General features: G+C 39.7%; 1 protein-coding gene across 1 annotated transcript in view; it reads right to left on the bottom strand.

Moving 5' to 3' along the window:
* Nucleotides 1-681: 681 nt before the first annotated feature.
* The window catches only part of zdhhc9 (zDHHC palmitoyltransferase 9), a 120,072-nt gene continuing 94,907 nt past the window's right edge, over nt 682-25,846 (bottom strand). The window contains exons 5-9 of the mRNA XM_085997366.1: nt 24,183-24,231; nt 17,097-17,199; nt 15,886-15,989; nt 12,953-13,040; nt 682-10,991 (exon numbers count right to left, since the gene is read on the bottom strand). Coding sequence (XP_085853492.1) covers nt 10,767-10,991; nt 12,953-13,040; nt 15,886-15,989; nt 17,097-17,199; nt 24,183-24,231 — 569 coding nt within the window. The 3' untranslated portion in view covers nt 682-10,766. The remainder of the gene's footprint in view (nt 10,992-12,952; nt 13,041-15,885; nt 15,990-17,096; nt 17,200-24,182; nt 24,232-25,846) is intronic.

The following is a 25,846-nucleotide window of genomic DNA, read 5'->3' as shown; positions in this document are numbered from 1 at the left end:
CCCCCACCACATGTATAATCTACCTCAGTATTAAATAGGACTGCTCCTCCCTCCTTTGGCTCACTATGAATATCAAGAAACACACTTGGTTAGAAAGCCAGTCAGGGAGAGAAACACTCAACCATATTAAATGGAAAGGGAGGGAAATGAGTCAGTAATATCCAAAATATTTTTCCAAATTAAATCTAGGAGTTTAAACACTCTACAGTCACTGGGGATAGCGACACTCTGGCCTCTACATGGTCCTGTAACAAGAGGCTATATCTCATCTCAAAAAATGTTGAACCTTGCCACTGGGTACTTATAGGAGAGGTAGTCTAATTATCAAACCAGATCACAACCTTTGAATAATATTAGTTGAAGTCTAGTACAACTGGTCACCCCCACAAAGAATTCACAAAAATTGAATAGTTCAATATTGATACAAATCACCTCAGTAGAATAAGGATGAAAGCATGTCACACTCTACTTTGAATCACAACTTCATCAGACTGTCAATGTGATCAGGTTTTCACCATCATGGACCACGTAGACAGATACTATACCATTCCCAAACAATAACCTGTTACAGTTGGGAGTGCCAGAGAGTGTTAGTGTGCAGAAGTTTATGGAACCCATGGACAGTAGGCATCTTACATAAAACAAGAAACTGTTGCAAGACAATGGAAACACACGCCTGAAATAAATCAAGTACAAGAACTGTATTTATAGACATCAGTTATTTACAGTTAGATACATTATATTAATTTAATTGAAAAAGAATACATGATAAATGAAATAAAGGAATCATAAATTAACAGTCACCATCAGAATATTGTAAAGGTGTAGAACAATTTTCTAAAACAGTAATTTTCATTATAAACAATGAATACAAAAACATTTTTTTGCATTTAGTTTCACACATTTTATTCAGACAGCAGCACATAATTTTACTAACTGAACAAAAAAGGTAAACCTGAGGTAAAAGGCTTTTGAAGTCACACGGAATGATAAGGGAGGGGGTAAACTTCCCTTTAGTGTTTGCGGCACAGCAGAATAGATACATGAGCTGAACTTTTGGGACAGGTGCCTTTTGACATCTAGATGAGCAAATCTGTTCATTGCTCTGCATTAGATGAGTTTTGATTCCCTGACAGTACCCCTTTAAGCAGATCCATATGTGCTCCCACTAACTGTAATGGGAATTGGAATAATATTTGTAATCTATGGTTTGGTAACAGTGCTAAAATATTTCAGTGTTTTTGAAAGAGTGACCAATGATGCATGGCAATAACAGCAGGCGGCAGAAGTAGGGCTGGCTAACGGTCAAGTTTCTGCGTTATTCACTACGATAGCATCAAGTGACTGCAGGTCAGCCATGGCACAAATTGAATGGCATACTGAGCATTACTCATTTGGAATGACAGTGTCCTTTAAACACCAACTCCATACAGCAGGTGTGACATTCCATTATCCTTTCCTCTTTCCCCCTTTTCAACCTCCATTAGACCCCACTAAGATACTATCAGTTAGCAACAATTACTATACATCGACTCTATATTACATGGAACTGGTTTAAGACTCGCCACAATATCTTTAACTGAAGAGAATAAAAAACATGGTCATTGTCTACTATCTGGCCTCAGTCTGAAGCCAGGCTGAACACTTCCCTGTCATCAGAAATGTATCTTCATCCTAGTATCTGGTCTGGATTTAAGCTGAAGCAACAGCAGTGAAAGGATGGTGCTTGAACCTATAGCACCAATGGCAATGCATGGGTCCAAATAAAAACAATTTTGAGAGTCAATTATTCAATCGTTGGATGATTTGCTAATTGGAAACCAAATAGGAAAATTCCCTAAAAATATTGCCCCACATTTTTCCAGAGTGCACTGCCCCTTAACACTAAACAACTTGAAAAATATATTTGCCAATTAACATACAAGTCATTCCCATGAGATAAAATAAGTGGATTGCAACTGGTTTCCTTCAAATCATTTTTTAAAAGCAATTATATAATCTTAATACCAACCACTCACGTCAGTATGATCTCATTCCCCCAAAAATACTTTCCTATGAAACAAAACTCTCCAGTTTCAAACTACAGTATTTGCACACTATTCAGTCCACTGCTGCATTTAGATAATTGACTTTTTTTTTTACTTTAAGAAGCTTAAAGTAAAGTTGCTACAATAGAAGCTTTGTTTTAAAATATATTTTAACAGAACTGTGCTTCATACCATTCATAGGGCAATGGAACATTAAAATGTATAATAATGGCTCTAAGGCAGTGGAACTGGAAGCTTGGTGCAGATTGATAATTAAAGTTATGTTTCCATAATGCATACACATGCAATCAAAAGATATAACTGGGAAAGGGTAATTTTGTAAAAATACATTTTTTTTTTTTACAAATCTAGTTCAGTTCACTATTTGACTTTCTTGATGCTTTAAAGCATCTAGTGTCATCGAGCAACTTTTGCTCCATCTGTTCAGCATGAAAACGCTGTACTTCCAAAAAAAAGTCTGCTCCTAGTTGCTATTCATTGAACCCCGTTAGAAAGTGCATGGGTGAGCGTTGGATGAGGAAACGATCAGACTCAGCAGGGATGCCCTCTCTCAAGACTCTCAACTGTAGAATGGCTATTTGGGTAATTTATTGGAGAGCTGCCAGCACCTCAAACTGTACTTCAAATGGGAATCAACATCCTTAGAAGATACAAGAAAAACATTTGGAAAGTGGAGGAAGGAAGTGTTTAAAGCCGAAACATCTATTACATACTTCGTAGATACTCATAACTTCAGCCCACTGAGGAAAAAGTTGCTTTCTAAAAAAAATATAAATACTTGCTACATCATTCAAGATAAATAGGTCCACATTTTATTCCCGAGACATTTAAAAACAAATCCCCTACCCAAGTTCATTAACACATTTCAATCATTCTCTAAAATCAGGTCCAATACTGCTCAGTAGAAATTTGCAAAACAAAAAAATTGCAGTACTGCTTGCTGATGGTCAGTACTTGACTCTCAACAAAGAATCCAACCACCGCTAGATGTTTAGTAAATTTTGGAGCATTTTCCAAGAGGTCTAAGGAACTTGGATTTATATAGCACCATTCATGACCTCAAGAATTCCCAAAGTGCTTTACAGCCAATTACGTACATCTGAAGTGTCATCACTATTGTAATGTCAGAAACATGGCAGCCAGTTTGCTTACAGCAAGGTCCCAGAAACAGCAATGTGATAATGACCAGATAACTTGTATTAGTGATATTGGTTGAGGGATAAACATTGTCCAGGGCACCGGGAAGAACTCCCCTACTTTTCTTCGAATAGCGCCATGGGATCTTTTACACTCACCCAAGAAGTAAGATGGGGGTCACGGTTTAACATCTCATCTGAACGACGTCTCTTCCGACAGTGCAGCACTCCCTCAAGTACTGTCACTGCTGACCCATCAGTAGCTGGCAGCAGCAATAAAGTTTTCTATTGTCTAGTATTATTTTCATTTGAGGGATTTGATGTTTTTAGCATTTGTATAATCCAAAATAAATCTTCACGAATTGCTTTATCCTATGAATTTTGTTGGGAAAACTACAGTAGTTTTTACATAATAACCACACTTTGTATCTTATCAGTAAGCATCAAACTAGCATATTACATATTTTTAACACTTATCTACAACTAAGCACACCCTTAACCTAACTAGAAGCTTGTTAATCGATACAACAGCGACTACAATTGACTACATTTCATTGGCTGTGAAGCGCTTTGGGATATTCTAAGGACATGAAATGTGCTATATAAATCAAGTTCTTTCTTTTCCCATTAATACACATCTAGAACTTCAAAAGGAAAACATTGAATAGATTCAACAAGTCTGAGATTATTCAGAAAAGTACACATTATGCCACAAACTTCTTCAATTCTAAATGCAGTTATAAAGCAGTCCTGATTTTTAAAGAAAATTTGATTATAAAAATCATCGATGCATTAGCTGTAATAAGCAGAGACTCCCTGGACTGAAAGTTGCTGCGGAGATTTTTATCATAGTTTTATGAAGGATACAATCATACTTAAGACTCCATTTAAAATAAAAGACTATTTCAATGAGTATAGTTTATAAAAACACTTGTGTTTTTTTTTAAACATAAAAAGGTCTTTTTATAGTCCAAAATTCACAATTTTCCAATGAAGGTCAAACACGGTTCCTGGCTACATTTTTTTTTTTTTTTTTTTATATAAAAGCGCTACTGTTCCCTAGAGAAGATTCACTTTATTTAATGGCTACATCAGCAACACCGAGTACCGAGTACCAAGAACATTTAAAAAATACAATTTAGGATCATGGATGATAAGGTAATAGAATTTAAATGCGGTCAGATGTAATGCATTGTGATCTGTCCAGTTTGTTAAAATCCCCCACTCCCTTCTGTCTCCCAGCACTCAAATGAAGAATCTAATTTCTGAGGCATTGGAAGGCATTAGCTGGGAAGAATCACTAGTGAATAGCAGTGGTCTGAAATCAGAAATGTAGGGAAATGCTGAGAGGATTAAATGCGACAGAAGTTCCCTACTTTCAGATATGTATAGCAGTGCAAACGAATTAAAATTAACAGAGACAGACTGACTTGTCACCATGTCATCCAGGAAGGTGATAAAACAATTTGCATATTTAATTTGATTTCTCAGATCCACTTATACTGAAGGCCGACAACTTTTTGAAAAATGGCTAATGAATAAATCTGCATTTGCTTTGCATGAGATTACATACACAGCCAGAAAGTGCAGCAAGTGTTGAGTTTTATGGAGGACATTGTGCTGATCACATAAACTATCACTGCCAAGAGAGTAAATGTAGTGCAGATATTAACCAATCTGGTTGGCACCGGGAGGAATAGGCTCAGTCCCAGCAAATGAAAGGAATACTCTGCCTCACTCATTTCCACCCCCCCCCCACAGCCACCCAAAGGAAAACACTTACCTGTGACTGAAAGCAAAAAGTAAGTTCTAAATTTGCTGAGTCACAGAATCTGAAGGTCTGTTCCTTTATAAACAAAGTTCTTGAAATACCAATGGATTGTGTCAGAGTTAAACAAAGGTTAATATCTCCAGTGGGGCCCTAATCAGAACTCGTATAGTCCTCCATCGAGGAACTCTCCTTTAATTTATAACAGTTCTGAGGAGAGGTCCCATGTGAAACAGTAAGCGGACCTTCCCTTTCAAACGTTGACTAACCTGCTGCAGATCTTTTATTTTTACTTCAGGTTTCCAGCAGTTTTTAAATTTTCATCTTTACTTCTATGCAATTTAGGCCAACTTTTGGAAAGTGTTCCATTCATAAATTAAGATGCTTAATCCAACTTTTATAAATGAGTAAAGGTACATTTCTTTTTAATTGTCTTTCATAAAAAGATTAAAAGCTCCGACTGCTTCAGCATAGAGTTCTTGAATTTTTTTTAATTAACCAAAAGCACAAATTGAATGTAAACATAATGCTCATGAAATGGTTTAATATATCCATTCACTCACTTTGATGAGAGAGAATCTTTATTACTGAATCACTAGAAATGATTGGATAACTGAGGCTTATTCAACATAGTAAGTCTGGTCGTTAGGTCCAACGTTAAAATAGCTCTGATCAGTGCTGGATAAAATGTTTTAAATTCATACACTTTCCAACAAGTGTCTGAATACATTTGGCAAAATTCTAAGAGTTACAAAACTAGAGAAACCATGGTGTCCCCAGGATCATTTCGCTGGCTCTCCCAGGAAAATAGCAAATTCCAAAGATGAGGAACCTCAGAGGCAGTTTAGTACCACAGAAACAATAATTAAGGATGAGATAAAACCAGTTATTTAACTCTATCGACCGTGACCACATCTAGACAAAAAGTATGTGACATTTAAAGGTAAAAATTCTCATTTGGACTCACCTAAAATTGGTGCAAAATAATAAATAAGGAGCCATGTGAAGACTTGGCACAATGTTCTACCTCAAAGTGGGTTAAAGAAAATACGAGTTTGTCTGTGTCTCTTTCTCGCTGTTCCATCCTGCCCCCAACAAAAAAGATTTTCTTTCTCCCTTGCTCAAATTAGCCTCAAAAACAGCATTTCACAACTCCAAAAAGTTGGCACCAAACACGTGAAATGGAATTAGCCCCTTCACGACAAGCACGCAGATTTTTTTGGTTATTGCATTATACCAATTACTTGGAGCAGGATGTAGGAGCCTGGGTGTGGCACTTTGTGGAAGGGGGGGGGGAAAAACAGAAAAAATAAGCTTGAGTAATGCTAAGGTAGAAGGTGAGGAGACTGCCAATATGAATGGGATGGAGGAGATTGCCAGCATGAACTTGGAGGAGATGGAGAGTGTCTGCATGACCTGGAAAGCAGAGGAGGGGGCAGGAGGGACGAAGAGTGCCATCATAAACTGAGAGTGTTAGAGGGAAAAGAACCACCTCTGGGTGGGGGTTGGGGTTGATGGAGCAATACAGTGCCCCCATGAAAAGGATTAGCGAGGGTAATGCGCCTCTGGGGGCAGTTGGTAGGGAGGGGGGAAAGAGAGGATACCTTTATAAAGAGGAAAGGAAATACTCGGGAGGGTGGGGGAGGGGAGAAAGTGATTGTAGGTAGCTTTTTGGATGATAATTTGGTTGGGCTGCTAAAAATATCATTTTTTTTTATTTTAAGAAAAATGGAAGAATAATGTGAAATACCAGAAGTTAACCAGATTGCACTACTTGGGAGGCATTTGGAAGGAGTGTGTACAAATTTAATTTTGTTGCCTTAGACTGAGTTTGAAGCCCTCATCTGTCATTAGACTTTTATTTTAAATTAAAACTTTTTTTCTCAATATTATAGTATCTGCTGCTACTGGAAGAAAAAAAATTGAAAGCTAATTCCCAAAAAGCAAAGTGAGAGCAGTGTTCAATAAAATTGAGATGTCACTTCCTTGTATATGATTAAAAATCTGCAATGTAGACTTCAAAGTACTGGAAAATGCACCAAATAAAAGGGTCAAATATTAACATTTTCTAGCGGAGTAGATTTAGCTGGAGTTTTCATGGTCAAAGTGGTCAGTACGTTCTTAAATATTAAAAGATAACACACCATAACAACCAAACAGTTTGGAATTTAAAGCACTAGAAGCTTACCTTCGACCGAGCAGATTTTGGTTTCTTTAACATCTAGCTGCATTACTAAGATGCAATGCCAATACACAGTTTACGCTGGATGGAGGGTTGTTTGGAAGGAGGAGTGAGGGAGAGTAGTCCATGTAACAGGACACATGGAGTCATTACCATCAATTCAAGTAATGCATAGATTTACCGTGCAAACCTTGGCTTCCTAAAATATTAGAAATAAATGATCTGCAACGGTGCTATTTTTAAGTCTGATTTCTGATCAGGATTCCCTGAAAGACTTCATATAAATCAAAATTACAGGATATGGGGTTTATCACAGAGAGGAAAGGAAGATGAATCCACATCAACTATTTGCGCACCAGCCCTTCAGTTAACACACACACCCTTCTACAATACATTTTCTCTTTATTCCACCCAAATGTTAATGGCCCAGAAATTCGGGTCTCCACGGGTGAGTACGCACGGGGTATTCACGCGTAGGCCCAACGAAAGTGCTGGTTTCGTGCATGCGCGGGAAACCGGCACTTCCGTTCCCCTGAAAGAAGGGGTTCAGTGGTCGAACGCGTGCGCTGGAGAGGCAGCGCGTGCGCATTAAACTTACCCTCCCGGAAAAACCTGCAAAAAAAAGTCTCCAGCAGTTACTCTTTTAAAAAGCAGGCGCAAGGCCTGCTTTTAACAAGGTAAGTGGTGAATTAATTAAAATTAAAACATTTTTTCCCCCACAGGTTTATTATTTTTAAATACTTTAAAGAAAGGTAAGCTTATTTTTAGCCCCGTTAGAAAATGTAATTAATTTTTTCAAAAATTTAAATTAGTTTAAAATAGTTATTTCATGTAATTTATAGTTTAGATTTTAAAAATGTGATTTAAAAAAAAAAAATTTGAGGTTTTAGTGATGTTTTGGGGCTTATAGTATTTATAGGTTTGACAGCTCTTCCCGTCAAACTTATGAATGAAGCATTCCCTGGTACCATTGGCTCTCCATGGCCCACGTGATCCCAGGAGACGCATTGAACTAAGTGCGCCCCTGGGATACGCAAGCACTGCACGCCGGCAGTTGGAGGCGGCCCAGGATCAGAATCCCACGCGGGCCCACAGCTCAACGGCCGGCGCGCAAGGTAAGTGCAGGTCGGGGGCTTGCACCCGCGGGAAGCCCCCGACCCGAATTTCTGGGCCAATATGAATTAAATAAGCTTTATTTATTTTTATACACCAATTAAACAAATGCAGCGATCAAAGGGTGGAAAGAGGATTCAATATTGAAGGTTGCTTTTTTTTTTAAAATTAGTTACCCCTCACCATAACAGATACTTCAAAGCCCATATAACGTGCCGATTTTATTGTAACCTTTCTAACACACCTCTCACTTTTTAAAATTTACACTCAAACTAGCTCATCAAGGCAAGTGTTTATTTGGCTAATTTGAAATAAAACTTCAATGACACCAACATATAAAATTCACTGGGAGGGAATTACATTTCCAGAATGCTCCTCCATTGTTTGGCCAGCAGAGCGTATGTAAAGTAAGTAATAATCGTATCAGGTTCTTGCTTGAGAAAGGCATTCTCACGAATGGCTAAGGGTAACTAAACTGGGCATATTACAGTGCTACAGGCAGACTGGAAGCTTATCCTGCTGGAAACTGCATTTAAGAATGTAGTTCAAATCATTCTAATCTTCAATTGATTAGGACTAGTTTAAGAGTTTAGGTCACATACATGTTGAAACAACTTTTGAAAAGGTTCAAATCAGAAGAAATTAGATTTTGGTTCTCAATCATGTTTAGACTTGGAACAGTATAAAGGCCATATACAAGAAAATCAAATTCTTGTTCGGTCAGTGTGACTTCAGAACTATAGGTCTTTCTACATACAGTGGAGGATTACAGAACAAGACCACGTTATTAAAACTATTGAGCACACTCAGCTGTACTTGTCATAAGGATGTGCAATAATGTACAGGCTAACTGAATTCCAACAAAATGGAGTTTTGCACAACAGTAAAACTGAAATAACTTAAATGAATTACCACTTTCACTGGTGCCACAATTCCATTCTTATTACCATTGGTCATTAACACATTAGAGACACACATCTCAATCAGAAAGATATTACAAATTTCAAAATGGTTTGATCCAGTATCATGAAAGGCACTGTAGTCTGCTCAAAAAAGGTGGGGAGCACAAATCATGTTTTTCAGTCTAATAGCTTTAGTGTTTGTGCCTCAGTTAGGGACTCCGAAATCTAAAGTCAAGGTTCCAGGGTAGCTTGGAATTCAGGGACTTCAGCCTTTTGAGTAAGGCCACATAGTTTCCTCTTGGGTCCTTGTTGAAATTAGGTAGTCTTGAGAAACTGCAAAACTAGTCTTTGGACAATACAAAACACTAACTAATTAGCTAAAATAAGGGGGAAAACAATTCTCTGTGCATACCTTTACTGCAGTTACAAGACTGTTTTTATTAAATTATAAAATGGCACGGAATCATATACCTGTTTTCCATAAACCATCTATTCCCTCATAGTAGGTACTCCCAAATCAAATTGATCTGTTAATTTAGAACAAGTGATCTTTATAATACAAATCTGCACCATAACAGATTATTTTTCCAACTTCCTTTTCCCCCCAACACTATATTTTGTACACCGAGGTCTCAAACACTCTTTAAAAGTACAAGGCAGTACCACCTGTGGAACTTTGGCTCCATCTTAGAATCATACAGGAATGGAGAGGTTTAGTTTTCTCAGGAACTATTTCTCCTGGCTAAGTATTTTAAGTTGTATGCCCATTTCACATACTATCATAATATGAGTGACCTGGTTCACAATCCACTAGTAAAGCAATAGTAACACCATTAATAGTGCTTGGAAAATATTGTAATTTCATGAAAACAACGTTCAATGGCAGCATCAGTTCATTCACAATTTTGTTTAAAAAAATTAGTACAGCCCTATCCAAGTATATCTTGAAGTTCAATATCACTTACCCTATATCAAGTTCATGTACTCGGGGAGACTGCCCATTTATACGCACACACATACGTATATACATATTCTGTAAGATAACTATCTCACAGCTGTCTAGATATGGATAGTTTATCACTCAAAACATGCCAGTAATCAGTGACATTATAAAATTACACTGGTCAGCTCCAAACATGTTGACATGTTTTGCATAGAACCCACCTGAAACTCAGCAAATCAAACGAGGTATTCACACAATATTTATCCTGCCAGTTATTTTCATGAAGTTACGATATGTAATATATGGGTAATAAATAGAAAATGTATCAGTCACTTCTTTAGTAAAATTCATCCAGCACGTAGCATTTTTGTATTTTGAACTAAAATAACAAATGCTAATGTATGAATAGTATGAAGAGACAGATTTGGCCATGGATTGGTAAATTGGCCCTTAAAGGTTTCTGAGCAATTTGGCCCCCTCTTTAATATTCCTAGACTGATGCTACTCCTCACCACCACCCACTCCAAACTCCTTCATATAAAATGTACAATACTGATCAGATGGAAATTGCAGTGTCAAATCAATTTGCACCTTAACTTAGCTAGAGGAACTGTCTTCCAACTTCTTTTTGTGCACCGAGTCTTCTTTTTGAACTTAGTCCAGGAGTAAATTTACTAGAAGGCATAACCCCGGTGTGAAGTTTCTTTTGTAACTGCATCTCTTCGCAGGAATGTGGTACTAGGCTGCATATTTAAGTCCACTGGCGGTGGAGATGGAAGTAGCATGTTTGTGCCAGGTGATAGTACTGTCTCTTTTGCATCTGGTTCAGTTTGCCCCGGTACCAAGGGACTTTCTTTTACTGGCGCCTGCTCATTGGGTATCAGTGGAGCTCTACTTGCCTGATGGAGAAGAGACATCATTAAGAAAGGTTACTATTGCAGCCTTGTGTCACATCAAGTCATGCAACTTTCTAAACTGATGAAAGACAGAAACAAAATCACGAGAGCAAGCATTAAAATGGCCCTGATAATTTAAAAAATGCCAAATTTTAACATGTACGAATGCATATATTCAACTTCACTAAATTCTGCATCCAAGGTATGTGAACCAAGCACTCAATTTCAAGACACTAAATTATTTCCATCTTACTGCACTCCTGACCCAGATTACATTTACTAATGTAGAATATTAAAAAAAGGAATGCTATAAATACACAATTATTGTAACAGCATCTGAAAAAGAAAAAAAGATACCGATGGAGCTGCTGTGCACTTCCAGCAGCTTTTCCACTTCTAATAATTAATATAAACAGATTTAAACAAATAATATTTTCTCAATTATTTAGATTTTTGGTCAAATGTGCTTTTACACATTCTACATTTTTAAAGACACTAGAACCAGCTAAGAAGGAACACAAAAGTGGATGGGGTTGTCTACCTATATTTCCAGATAAAACATCCAGATATTGAGTGACCTGCATTGTTTAGTGAAACTGCCATGCTGGCGTAGACTGCAAAGGTCAACTGGCAGCATTCTACGTATTTCACAGTATTCAGTACATTGAAAACAATTAAAATAATTAGTTCGGAACATGCGGTGCAGTTCAGGGAATTCAATAAATATTGGTGTAAATGGATGGAAGAGACGTAGATCTTGAGAGATTAAATTGGGGCAACAAAAAGTGATTGAGTTTCAAACAGCCTGTGTATTGAGTTATTTCGTTACCCTATTCTAACATGAGAGACAGTGATACAAAGAATGCGAGACGGAGCTTGCGTGTGTGGGACAGAGACAGACGGACAGGTAGAGTGTGAGAGCAAGTACAAAACACAAGAGACGAGTGTGAGAGAGCGCGAGAGAGACACAGAGAGCAAGAGGAGCAAGCATGAATGAGAGACACAGAGCGTGCCCGTGCAAATCTGGTTATTTGTGGGCTGGTACCTGAAAATGACCATGAAAGCTGCTGGATTGTGATTGAAAAACCCAACTGGTATACTAATGTTCTTCAGGGAAGTGAACCTGCCACCTCTACATGGTCTGACCTGCATGGGACTCCAGTCCCACACTGATTAGTCGAATCTTAATGTCCTCAGGGGAACTAGGGATGAGTAATAAATATTGCCTCGTCGGTGTGCTCACACCCCAAGAATAAAAGTAAAGAGAGACCGACAGAGGACAAAAAAAACACAAGGAGGGAAGAGAACTTGTATTTATATAGTGTCTCATCAAATCCTCGGGACATCCCAAAGCACTTCAGAACCAATTCATTGCTTTAAGTGCTCCCACGTTTGTAGGCAAACATGACAGCCAATTTACACATAGCAAGGTTCCAAAAACAGCAAACGAATTAACTGACAGCTAATCTGTTTTTTTTCTTTGGTGTTGATTGAGGGAGGAATATCAGCCAGAACACCACTTTATAAATAGCACGAGATCTTTAACACCCACACCTGAGTCGGCAGACAGAGCCTCAAATACCTCAGCCAAAGACAGCAACTAACAATGTAGCATTCCCTCAGTAAGGCACTGAAATGTTAGCCTAGCTTACATGCTCAAGTTACGAGTTACATTCTAACAATGCAGTTGAATTCTCAACAAATCGCAACATTCAGGTGCAGAAACAGGCCATTAGGTCCAACAAGCCCATTCCTTCTCACCATATCCCTCAAACACTTATTTTTCCAGAAATGCACCCAATTGCTTCTTGAACCCACTTATATTGCCTGCTCCGTGGCTTTCCCTAGTAACTTATTCATACTAATGAAAATGTTCTTCCCCAACTTTCCTTCTTACTCCTAGTTTTCCAATTTTTAATTGTATCCCAAATACCTAAGCTACAGAAGTATCACATGGGTCTTACCGTAGTTTGTGGTACTGTACTTGCAATTCGGTTAGCCGTGACTGAAACACCAGCCTTGTCCTGAATGAGCCCTCTCCTGTCAAGAACACTACAAAAAAAAATGCACTTGGCATTGATTCCTAATTAATTGAAAACATTTATTCCCTTCTGTGGCATAAGCGCGGGGGTTTGGGGGGGGGGGGGGGGGGGGGGGGGGAAAGAGACGGAGAGGAAATTAAACAAAACAGCATACACATGGGACACAATATGGCATACTGTGATGAGGCGCTGTCACATTAATGGCACCACATTCTCCAATCATCAACCACCTTTAGCATAATGGAGTGCTTACAAAAGTGGGCAGAGGAAACGCTACAAGGACACCCTCAAAGCCTCCTTGAAAAAGTGCAACATCCCCACCGACACCTGGGAATCCCTGGCCCAAGACCGCACAAAGTGGAGGAGAAGGCGCCGAACACCAAGTCTCTTTGCCGGGAGCAAGCGGAAGCCAAGCGCAGGCAGCGCACGTCAACCCAAGCACCCCACCCACCTGCCCCTTCAACCACCGTCTGCCCCACCTGTGACAGAGACTGTAGGTCCTGCATTGGACTCATCAGTCACCTGAGAACTCATTTTTAATGTGGAAGCAAGTCATCCTTGGCTCCAAGGGACTGCCTAAAAGAGAGAAATGGAGTGCTTACAAAAGTGCCTGAAGCTGCATTCCACAAGATGAATCTATTCAGAAGGATTTGGCGTAGATAGATTCTCCATATTTTGAGTTTCTGCCCAATATTCAGTTCAACATTAAAGTACTGTCAAAACACATGTGGTTTTTCTTTACCGCGGTAATCTAGAGGTACTTTACAAAAATCTGATGCAAGCCCGACAGCAGTAAACTTGCACACAGCAAGGTTCTATGAACAGCAAATGAAATGAATGACAGGTTAATCTGTTTTTGGTGGTGTTTGTTGAGAAATAATATCGGCCAGGGTACTGGGAGAACTCCCTGCTCTTCTTTGAATAGCCATGGGATCTTTGGTATCCACTTGATCCACTGGAATAGGCAGACAGAACCTCAGTTTAATCACAATCAAAGGACAGAACTTGTAACAGACAGTTCTTGCTCTGAATGAAAATCAGAAAATAACTCCAGAACCACACATTTCTGCAAAGATTTCTACAATTTCAGTGAAAATTGAGGACAAATTTGCAGCTGTAATATAAGCAACAAAAAAACCCATTTAACACCTTTTACATCCTCAGAACATCCCAAAGCTCTTCACAGCAAATAAATTACTGTGCAGTCACTGTTATTATATAGGCAAACATGGTAGTCAATTTGTGTACAGTAAGGTCCCTCAAACAGCAATGAGTTAAGTAACTAATGGCCCTTATTTTCCCAATGTCTAATGGGCATGTACGCGCTGTGCACACACCCGTAGGGATATTGGAAATGCCGGTTTCATGCACGCGAAGCACATGCGCTGAAAACCAGCATTTCCGATGCCTGCCCTGGAGAAGGGCCTCTGCGGGTGGAGAGTTCCACTTTCTGCAGAACCTTCGCCCGCTGAAAACCCCTTAGAAATCTTATGCCTGGTAAAAGCAGGCGTAAGGCCTGTTTTTACCAGCATAAGAGTTTTAAAAAGTTTAAAAAATCTTTTTTCCCCCACTCAATTATAATTTAAAAATGCTTTAAAAAAAGGTAAGTTTATTTTCAGCCCCGTAAAAAACGAATTATTTTTTCAAAAAATTAAAGTGTTTAAAATGGCGCAGAAATTAGGTTTGGGGGGCTTGCCGCGCATGCAAGCCCCCGATGTGCACTTACCCGGCGCGCCGACAGCTGAAGCTGGGCCTGCTTGGAATTCCTGTCACTGGCCCGGTTCAGCTGTCGGCGCGCTGCGCTTGCCTGATCCAGCGACGTAGTTAGTGCCATGGTGCCGGCTAGGATCAGGTGAGCACTGGGCAGCCAATCAGGGGAGGGAAAACTTCATTCATGAGTTTGATAGTAAGAACTGTCAAACTCATGAAAAGTACGGGCGCCCCAAAACACCACTTAAACTTTAAATAAAATGTTAAAAAACATCGCACTAATTAATGAACTATAAATAACTTAAAAAAACTATTTTAAACAATTAATCAAATTTTTGAGAAAAAAATAATTTTAAGAAATCGGGTCTAAAAATACACTTACCTTACTGTAAAGTCCTTAAAAACAATAACGCTGTGGAAAAAATGTTATAATTTTAAATAATAGACCACTTACCTTAAAGAATCAAGTCCTTACGTCTCCTTTTTACATTTCTACACGGGCAAACCTGTCAAAAAGGAGGAAGTTCAACGACCTCTCTGAACCCCTTGGAGGAAATGCCGGTTTCCCGCACATGCGCTGTGCATGCTGAAATCCGGCACTTCCAACAGGCCCACGGTGAGTACCCCGTCCGTACTCACGCGTTGGGACCGGAATTACTGGCCCATTATTTAATTTATTGCAATTTTAACTCACTTTAAAAACGTGATGTTTTTAAAAAAACATGTATTTAATGTTTGTGTCTTTTTTTCAGTGATCCCCTTTCATACTTGTGACAGGTCTGTCAAAAGTATGAAGGGGAATTCCCCTTCTTTCATTGGCTCGCCTGGCCCAACGTGATCCCAGGGACGCTTGCGAACTGCCTGCGCCCCTGGAATACGTGGGCCCTGCGCATTTCGACTGTGGAGGGGCCCAGGATCGGAAATGGTCGCACCTCGGGTAAAGGCGTAGATTCTTTTCCGATAGGAGGCATCCGCACGCAGGAAGCCTCCTATCGGAAATTACAGGCCAATGTGTTTTGGTGCTGGTGGAGGAATGAACGAATGTTGGCCAGGACACTGAAAGAGCTCCCCCTTCTCGGACTCTGTTTTTGACATCACTAGATTTGTCTTTTGATTTTAAACACTGTACAATACTGCTTTCTTACCTTGGTGGCACTGGCCCACAGAGGATCTCGCAACAATTTTTTAAAACACCATCATGGCTGTAAGGGTTATGAATTCCATTTTTTCCTGACCAAGAGCCTTTAATCTGTGAAAGACAGTTCGATGAATTAAATAGAATAAAATTCCCACAAGCGCAAATACTGAACTCTTTCACATGCCCAGCTGCATAAACTCCAGACACAACTCAACCAACATGAATGATTAGGCACGACATGTGCAGCGTATGGATCATTCTGTGCAATAACATCTATTTACAACTAAAGGCAATACGCCCCTACTGGGACCAAATCAATACGCTAATTATTGCTACGCTGCACCCCCCACGTAATATTAAACCCAGTTTCAACAAAGTGCCACCCACTGAATAAAAATCAACTAAGGTGACTCTCAATTGCCTTGTATTTTAAGATCATAAAACTATGCTTGAAAATACTGGATCAGGGTTGAACAGCTCATGTTTTGATAATTACCACATCTCACATTTATGCATAAACACAAATCTTACAGCTACAGGGATTAACATTCACCAGGATTTTAAAGTAACAGGATACAAATGAAAACTAGCTAGGATTATATTGGGTAATAGCATTACCTTGAAAGAGAAAGCATCAAATTTGACATCAATATTAACAGCACCCAATATAATTTTTTTTTTAATGATCAGTTAGAAGAGTGGCTACTTTTACATCGACAAATTTGTTGCACTCCACTTAAAGCACTTTTAATGTTGATGGCAAGGTGTGCTGAAGCAGAAGCCCCTCACTTGTGTGCAACACTCATCCCATTTTTTTTCTGCTTCCTCCAACAGTTCTTGGGATCCAGAACAATTTAGTTTCTGAACATCATTGGTGTGGAAGTCACCTTCTGTACATCAGCAGCTTCCAGAAATGGGAGTACTGTGCAGATATTACCAATGCAAATAAGCCAAGTAAAGTGGCAGGGTTATTGTATTTACAATGCAGCTAGTCAGGAAAAATCCTTAATTATGGGTTAATTATATTAAGTTGAGATCATAAATCACCATGTTGCAAGCCACATTCAATCACCACTGTCAACAACCATCAGCCTTTGGAGTAATTACAACTCACATTACAATGTGTCAATTTTATAAGATAAGTTGGTTAGTAACGGTTACCTCCCCAAAACCAGAAGTCACTCATACCTATTCCCCTGTTGTATACACTTTACTTACATCTTCATTGGTGGTCTGGTTGAGTGCAATAAGATAGGTGTGAAATCCAGACAGACCAATCACAGACCATAGTGTGAAGAAGCAGATCACCACTTCTAGTACCGTAATGGAAGAGTTAAGGAATGTCCAATCAATAGGAAATACACTTTGATGTAGTTATGACAATATATTTGCATTTATATAGCCCTTTCAGAGCATTTCAAACAATGAATTAATATGGTCGCTGTTACTTAGGTAAACAGTACTACCTTAATTAATATAGCATTTCAACTCAAGTCATATCAGCTTTCAATATCAAATTAAAAGGGCAATATTTGATGCTTTCTGTGCACCAACACAAAATATTTATTTTTAAAGCACACAAATCATTTTATTTTTAGTATTCAAAAGTAGCCAAATCTCATCCTCGGATTTAGAAGGGCAGACTTGCAGCCGAACAGGAAAACAGGGCCAACAACAGACACAGAAACTATAATTCCAAGTTAAAGTGTTACAAGAGCACTTAATATTTTCAAATATGGGTAATGTTCCATTTTACTATCAATACTAACTTTCCACATGTATAACCCTTCTAAATTCACAACACGCAGCACAACATTCTTGACAACTGCTCAAGCTTCTGCTCACTTTTATGTACCATTTCAGAATTTTGAAACACCATCTCAAAACATCATCCAGACACTTGAAATTTTACTGGGGTGCCAAAATCTTACATTTGTACATAATTGATGTCCATCTCCTATAAGCAGAATTAGAGATCTATCAAAGTTTTTTTTTTTAAAAAGTAATAGTCAATCTCAGTTACATGGAATATAATAGCAAAATACTGTGGATGCTGGAAATCTGAAATAACAGAAAATGCTGGAAATACTCAGCAGGCCAGGCCGCATCCATGGAGAGAGAAACCGTGTTAATGTTTCAGGTCTGGGACCCTTCACCAGAACTGGAAAAAGCTGGATATGTAAAAGATATTAAGCAGGTGCAGAGACAAGGGGGGGGGGGGGGGGGGGGGTTAGGAGGGGATGAAGGAATTAAAGAACATCCTGTACTTCTGTAAGGCAGGAAAGGTAAAATGTTGCAAATGGGAGTGGCAAAAATCACAGCATGAAAAATGGGGGCTGGGGTTATTATTTGAAATTGTTGAACTCGATGTTGATTCCGGCAGACTGTAACGTGCCTAATCGAAAGATGAGGTGCTGCTCCTCGAGCTTACGTTGAGCTTCATTGGAACAATGCAATAGACCGAGGACAGAGAGATCAGAGCGGGATTGAAGCGCTGAATTAAAGTGACAGGCGATCGACTTTCGACAAACATCCACTACAAGCCCACCAACTCCCAGAGCTACCTGGACTACACTTCCTCCCACCCCGCTTCCTGTAAAGGACTCTATTCCATTCTAAATAACAGAAAATGCTGGAAAAACTCAGCAGGCCAGGCAACATCCGTGGAGAGAAAATAGTCGACGTTTCGGGTCTAACCCTTTTTCAAAACTGGAAAGGAAATGTAATAGATCGAAAGGCAGGGCTGGGAGAGAACAAGAGAAGTGAAGAGACATTAAGAGGTATTCAAAACGAGACGAGATGGTGATAGGACTAGTGGAGACAAAAGACGATTCCATTCTCCCAGTTTCTCCGTCTCCACCGCGTCTGTTCCGGCGATGCCACCTTCCATACCAGTGCTTCCGACATGTCTTCCTTTTTCATCAACCGAGGATTCCCCTCTACTGTGGTTGACACGGCCCTTGACCGTGTCCGTTCTATTTCCCGCACTTCTGCTCTCACCCCTTCCCCTCCCTCCTAGAACCACGATAGGGTTCCCCTTGTCCTCACCTTTCACCCCACCAGCCTCAACATATCATCCTCCGCCATTTCCGCCACCTCCAACATGATCCCACCACCAAACACATTTTCCCCTCACCTCCCCTTTCAGCATTCCGAAGGGTCCACTCCTCAAATCACCCCCAACAGCCCTTCTCTTTCACCTGGCACCTTCCCGTGCAAGCGCAGGAGATGCAACACATGCCCTTTTACCTCCTCCCTTCCCACTGTCCAGGGCCCGAAACACCCCTTCCAGGTGAAACAGCGCTTTACTTGTACTTCTTGCAATTTAATATACTGTATTCGCTGCTTACGATGTGGTCTCCTCTACATTGGGGAGACCAAACACAGATTGGGCGACCGCTTTGTGGAACACCTCCGTTCAGTCCGTAAGGGTGACCCTGAGCTTCCGGTCGCCTGTCACTAATTCACCGCTTCACTCCCACTCTGATCTCTCTGTCCTCGGCCTATTGCATTGTTCCAATGAAGCTCAACGTAAGCTCGAGGAGCAGCACCATCTTTCGATTAGGCACTTCACAGTCTGCCGGAATCAACATCGAGTTCAACAATTTCAGATAATAACCCCTGCCCCCATTTTTCATGCTGTATGATTTTTGCCACTCCCATTTGCAACATTTTATCTTTCCTGCCTTACAAAAGTACAGGATGTTCAATTCCTTCCTCCCCTCCCCGTCTCTGCACCTGCTTAATATCTTTTACATCTCCAGCTTTTTCCAGTTCTGATGAAGGGTCCCAGACCTGAAACATTAACTCTCTCTCTCTCTCCACGGATGCGGCCTGGCCTGCTGAGTATTTCCAGCATTTTCTGTTGTTATTTCAGTTACATGGAAGCCTGTTAAAGCAAGTTCATGACAGGAGCAAATGCTCATCAATTCACAGCTTATTCCTGACTTTGTCCTTACTAGTCATGGAGTACTGGCATTTATATAGCACCTTATATTGTTGAAACATTTTCAAGTGCTTCACATAGTACTCATGGAGTGTAGTGAATTAAGCAGCCAAGAATGGCAGCCATTCTGTCTCAACAATGTCCCACAAATAACAACAATGAATGATGAGAAAACTTTATTTGGTGGCATTAGTTGAGGGAAGAATATTGGCTAGTACGCTGGGAAAGCTCCCTAGTGCTACCAGGTCAGCTCCCTAGTGCTACCGGGTCTTCAAGATTTACCTGCATAGACAGATGAGACTTCAGTTTTGTAGAATTGCACCCAAAGGATTGGACCTTTGCCAATGCAACAGCATTGCACTAGGATAGATAAGGGTAATGCAATAGACATAATATATTTGGATTTCCAAAAAGCCTTCGATAAGGTACCGCATAGTAAACTCATGACTAAGGTAAGAACATGTGGAGTCGGGACGAGCAGCAGAATGGATAGCAAGCTGGCTACAAAACAGAGAGTAGGGGTTTAAAGGTAGTTACTTGATTGGCAAAAGGTGGGAAGTGGTGTGCCACAAAGATCGGTGTTGGGACCACCATCTAGGTAAATGATTTGGACTCGGGAACTGGAAGTCCAATTTCAAAATTTGCAGATGACACCAAATTGGGGATGTAGTTAACACAGAAGAGGACTGCGACAAAATACAGGAAGACATTAATAAAGTGGCAGAATGGCTGTGTAATTGGCAAATGAACTTCAATATAAATAAGTGCAAGGTAATACATTTTAGTAGGAAGAATAAGGAGACCACATACACCTTGGAAAATAAGTGTCTAAATGGGGTAGATGAACAGAGGGTCTGGGGGGTACAGATACACAGATCACTAAAAGTAGTGACGCAGGTTAATAAGGCCATAAAAAAAAAAGCTGTAAAGCACTGGGGTTCATTTCTAGAGGGATAGAATTGAAAAGCAGAGATGTTATATTAAACTTGTATAGAATCTTGGTTAGATCCCACTTGGAGTGCTGTGAATATTTCTGGTTACCATATTATAAAAAGGATTGAGAGGCACTGGAGAAGGTACAAGAAAGATTTACTAGAATGATACCAGAACCGAGAGGTTATACCCATCAGGAGAGATTGAGCAGGCTGAGGCTCTTTTCTCTAGAAAAGAGACCGAGAGATGACCCGATAGAGGTCTTCAAGATTATGAAAGGTTTTGATAGAGTAGATGTAGAAAAGATGACTCCACTTACAGGAGAGACCAGAACTACGGGCCATAAATACAAGACAGTCACTAATAAATCCAATAGGGAATTTGGGAAAAACATCTTTACCAGAGAGCAGTTAGAACATGGAACTCACTGCCACAGGGAGTAGTTGAGGTGAATAGCATAGATGCATTCAAGGGGAAGCTAGATAAGCACATTAGAGAGAAAAGAATAGAAGGACATGTTGATGGGGTTAAATGAAGAGGGGTGAGAGGAGGCTCGTCAGGAGCACAAACACCTGCATGGACCTGTTGGGCCAAATGGCCTGTTTGTGCTGTAAATTCTTTGTAATATACTTGATTAGAGACTCAGCAGAAGACAGTGAGGCAGAAACTGAGTAAATCAAAGTTTCAGTTCCTAAAGGAGTTTAGTTGCGGGTATAAGTTAAGTTTATTGCTTAAATCTTACATTTTCCAGCTGTAGCTGTTTCAGTCCATCCCCACTGCTTCTGGTCAAGGGGAGGGGGGCCAAGGAGCAACAACCTTACAGTATAACACATTTAATGCAGAGAGACATCTCAAGGCCCTTCACAAGAATGGCAACACCAAGCCAAAGGAGGAGAGATACAGAGGGGTGACAAAAAGCTTGGTCAGAGGTGAGTCTTAAAAGGAGCAGATAAAGGTGGAAAGGCAGAGAGGGACAATTCTTACGAGAAAGGCATCCAGGCATTGGAGATGGTGCACCAATGAGCAACTAAACAGATACCTGGGATTAGGAAATGCTCAAAATAGGAAGCCAGAGTTATGAGGAGTGGCTGTAGAAGTTGGAATGGTTATAATGCAGAAGAGAAGCATCAGGAGGTGACTTTCCCCTCCCAAACCCGAAGCACTGTGGAGGTTTGAAACACAACTGGCTGAGATCAGTGAACTCGGCACAGACCGAGGATCAAATCTGATCTGCATGCTTCAGTTACCCACTGTGCTTGCCAGCTGAGTGTTTGGGGTGGGAGACCTTCAAGGATGGTTTTTTCTGCAAAGCTTGAAACTGGACTATTCCTCAGAATGAGTTACTGCCTTTAGGAGAACAGGAAGATCCTCATCCTTTTCTACTGATACTGGAAAAGTAGCTGACAGGTTTTTTTTGGTTCAAGTTAAATAACTTGTATGGACATGAGGCTAGAAATTACCGTGCGTAATCATAGTAGATGAACGTTTAATGTGTAGGACATTGTATGCAGAATTGTGGATTCTTGACACAACCAACATCACAAACAGATTATCTGGTCATTTACCTCACTGCTGTTTGTGGGACCTTGCTGTTTGCAAATTGGCTACACCCGTTTCCTCAAGTTACAACAGTAACTACACTCCAAAAGTACATCATTGTTTATGAAGCACTTTAGGATGTCCTGAGGTCATAAAAGGTTCTCCAATAAATGATTTTCTTTCTTATTGAATTGTTCTGGACTTATTACATGCAGATAGCACCCTCTGGTGGTAGCTATTGTATAGCAGTGATGTTCTGGACTTATGGACATTACAGACATTTTACATGCAGATAGCACCCTCTGGTGGTGGTTATTGTGTTAGCAGTGTTTGTATGTAGCAGAGGTCCTTTGACCTTTCTACCTTTCTTCCTGTTTGACCCAGGAAGTAGAATTCCAGAAAGAACCTAGCAGAGCAATGGAGAATCTGCCATGAGGGATTCTCAATCCAATGTAATCTGACCTCATATGTTAGGCCAGGCGCAATATCTGTGAGTATCTTTGTCCGTTACTACGCTGACAAAGTTACTATCGTGTTATTTTGATAACACTATGTTTATAAAAGGTTAATATTTGATATTTACAGAAGTACAGTCCAAATGTTAGTTATACAATTAGTCTATTCTACTGTTGTAAATGTGTTTATATCTTATGTAATATCAAATGTATAGTACTCAGTTTATGTATAAAACATACTGTGTCTTTGTTTACAGTTTCACAAATTTGTTCAAGTAAAGCTTCAAACAGCGAAACGGCTTCACGAGGAATTATTTGAATAAGTGTTTAACTTGCTGGATAACTAGATAGGAGCATGTCTAGCGAGGCCAGTACATGAATAGTCAGCATACTAAAGGGTATAGACAAGATAAATGTCAGTATGTTTAGCAGTCACAGATTCTACATTGAGAGCATAGTCTTAAACTTAGAAGAGGAGGGGTGAAAAAACAGTTCAGATTTAATTACTTCATGCAGAGGGTGGTGAATGTATGGAAAGGACTGTCAAAGGAGGCAGGAGGGGTTGACAATCAGCAAATTCAACTGAATAAGTGCCTGGTGAAAAGGGGTATCCAATGCTTCCCTTGAGCAGCAGATTAATGACCCCAACTTGACATTTGTAAATGTTAAGCTATTCATTCCTCATCTCATAAGGCCAACTTAATGTTTGATTCAACTAAATACCATGGTATACCAAAGAAAATATCATGTCCTTTAACCCTGAGCTGCCTCCACTTCCAGGTGTTCAGGATGAGGCGCATAACTGAAAAATGCCATCTGAATGGATCAGGACAGCTGAAACTATAGATGCAATATCCCATCACTCAATGTATTCAATTTCTGTACATCAACACTGCACACATTCTACTTTCCTTAGCAATTTTCTGCTCTCCTGAAGGTGCTATCTCCTTGCTGGGTTACAGTTCCATGGTGTCAGGTGCACTTTGATGGCTCACTCAAGTGGCCATTCTTTGTGTGTAAACCTATTGGTTGCAAGTGTGCTATTTTGCCATGGAAGCATCATCCCCAAATCCAATTATACTCTTCCCACATACCGCCACACACACTTCCAGGATCAGGAAATGGCAACACTGGTGAATTTCTCCTTCCATGACCATGGAACTCAGGCCAATTGTAGTGGAAATCAACAAACTCAGCAGAGAACACTGATCCAATCTCAAACATTGTTCTGTAATACCTCGCTTCCTCGCCCATAGTTTTTTTTTTTTTAATAAAAGTAACCAAGAAACTGCATATGAAATTGCAAAAGTAGATGCCTGTTACAGGTTACCATGCAACACAATTTTCGAAATCCTAAGCCACAAAAGGTTTACACATCAGCTCATAATTTCAGACACAGGTGCAGGTTTTTAACTCCTTCTCAAAGGATATGTTCCTGGTGTGTCCTTCAGTGTGTTTAAAAAACCGTTGTCCACTGATCCTGTTTTTAAAAAAAAAAAAAAGAAAATATTTTGAACAGACAGGCCAGAGGTAGGAGAAGGAATGCTTCTACATCACAAGAGACAGAAGTGGGAGAAAAGACTGGTTAAAATAAAATAGGCCTCCAGGGCAGGTATCCCATCAGAAATTCATACTTAGCACATTTATACCATAACAATGCCAATTTGTGGCATTTTAAAACACATGAGCAATATTTAAATGGCAATTTTCTGGATTTTGAAAATTTCATTGATGGTAGAAGTCTCGTAGCAGCAAAAACATGGCAGCATTTTCAAAATCCAGGGAGTAACACAATTAAGCTCTGAGAAAGTCTGCAGCAGCAGTAAAATGGCACAGCCTCAGAGGCTGGGAAATGAGGTTACACGTGTCCCAAAGACACAGGGATCAGATTATCAGTGATGGGGAAGAAAAGGTTTGTGTTTTAATCTCCTGGTGTAAACTGTATCTCAGTGGGCAGATGATTGCTTCAATAATGATCATATTTATACTTTTTGACTGAATTTTGTTGAGGTTAAAAGAAAAAAAAATCTAATTTGCAGACTATCAGGTGTGAATACAAGTATGATTTTATGGTTTATACTGCTAAAAAATTATCAATGGGTAAAGTAATTATTTGGGCAGGATAAAACCATCAGTTTATCTAAACCTTCATTTCTATAAAATCTAAACTAAAATCAAAATTGCTACACCAATGAAGATGGCGTTATTTTACAAACAGCAAACAGAATTGTCACAAAACAAAATGGGGAAAAAACTTTAAAAAATGATTTGCAATTTTTGTGAGGTACTACTAGTAATAATCATGCACCCTTTCCTTTTTAAACAGAGCTTTAAAAATATCTGTGTTCCAAAGATATCGGCCCAGATTTTGCGATAGTCGTAACTGTGGGGCTATAAGCGCTCACTGCTATTATGGAGTAAATTGGACAGCAACGTCCGGCGTCCACATATGCGTAGTTAAACATGGAAATGCGGAAGTTGCTGTCTAATTTGCTCTGCTCTGCCACAAGCTTTGCTTTGCTGCGCTGGTTAAAATTCATGCAAGGATGTGAAGTTGAAGTACAAACCCACTAGTTACCCACTAAACACCAGAAAAAGTTAAGGCTGGTGCATTCATGTGCAAGTGAATTTTTAACAGCATGATGAGTCTTAATTGCTGCCAAACATCATCTCTGGCCTTGAAAATTTAATTTTACAAATGTGGAGTCATTCAGAATTTAATTATTGTTGGAGATTTTTCTTTAAATTTTTTTTTAAACTTTTTCTTTCGGTCTCATCTCTTTCTCTTAATCCCATCTTTCTTTCGCTTTCTGTACATGATTCTACATTGAATTAAATATTCTAATTTCTACTTCCTGGTTTAGACTCGGCATGTTTCAGTGAGGATTCTTCAATCTGATTGGTTGAAGAGACGCACTGTTACTTGTCCTGTTCACAAACGCCCCAGATCCCCTGTAGAGGGTGTCACGCTGATAAGGGTCTCTGGTAACCATAAGTTGCTGCTCAAAAGCCCACAAAAAGTCTGTGGGCAGCTGCAAGTGAGCGCCGTTCCTTCACCACTGACCGTAAAATCCAGGCCATTAAATTTATTGCTG

Source organism: Somniosus microcephalus, chromosome 1 (assembly GCF_052327205.1).
Source record: "Somniosus microcephalus isolate GS21.2 chromosome 1, FLI_Smic_1.0, whole genome shotgun sequence".
NCBI classification, from domain to species: Eukaryota; Metazoa; Chordata; class Chondrichthyes; order Squaliformes; family Somniosidae; genus Somniosus; species Somniosus microcephalus.
This window is presented reverse-complemented; position numbering and strand designations above follow the sequence as displayed.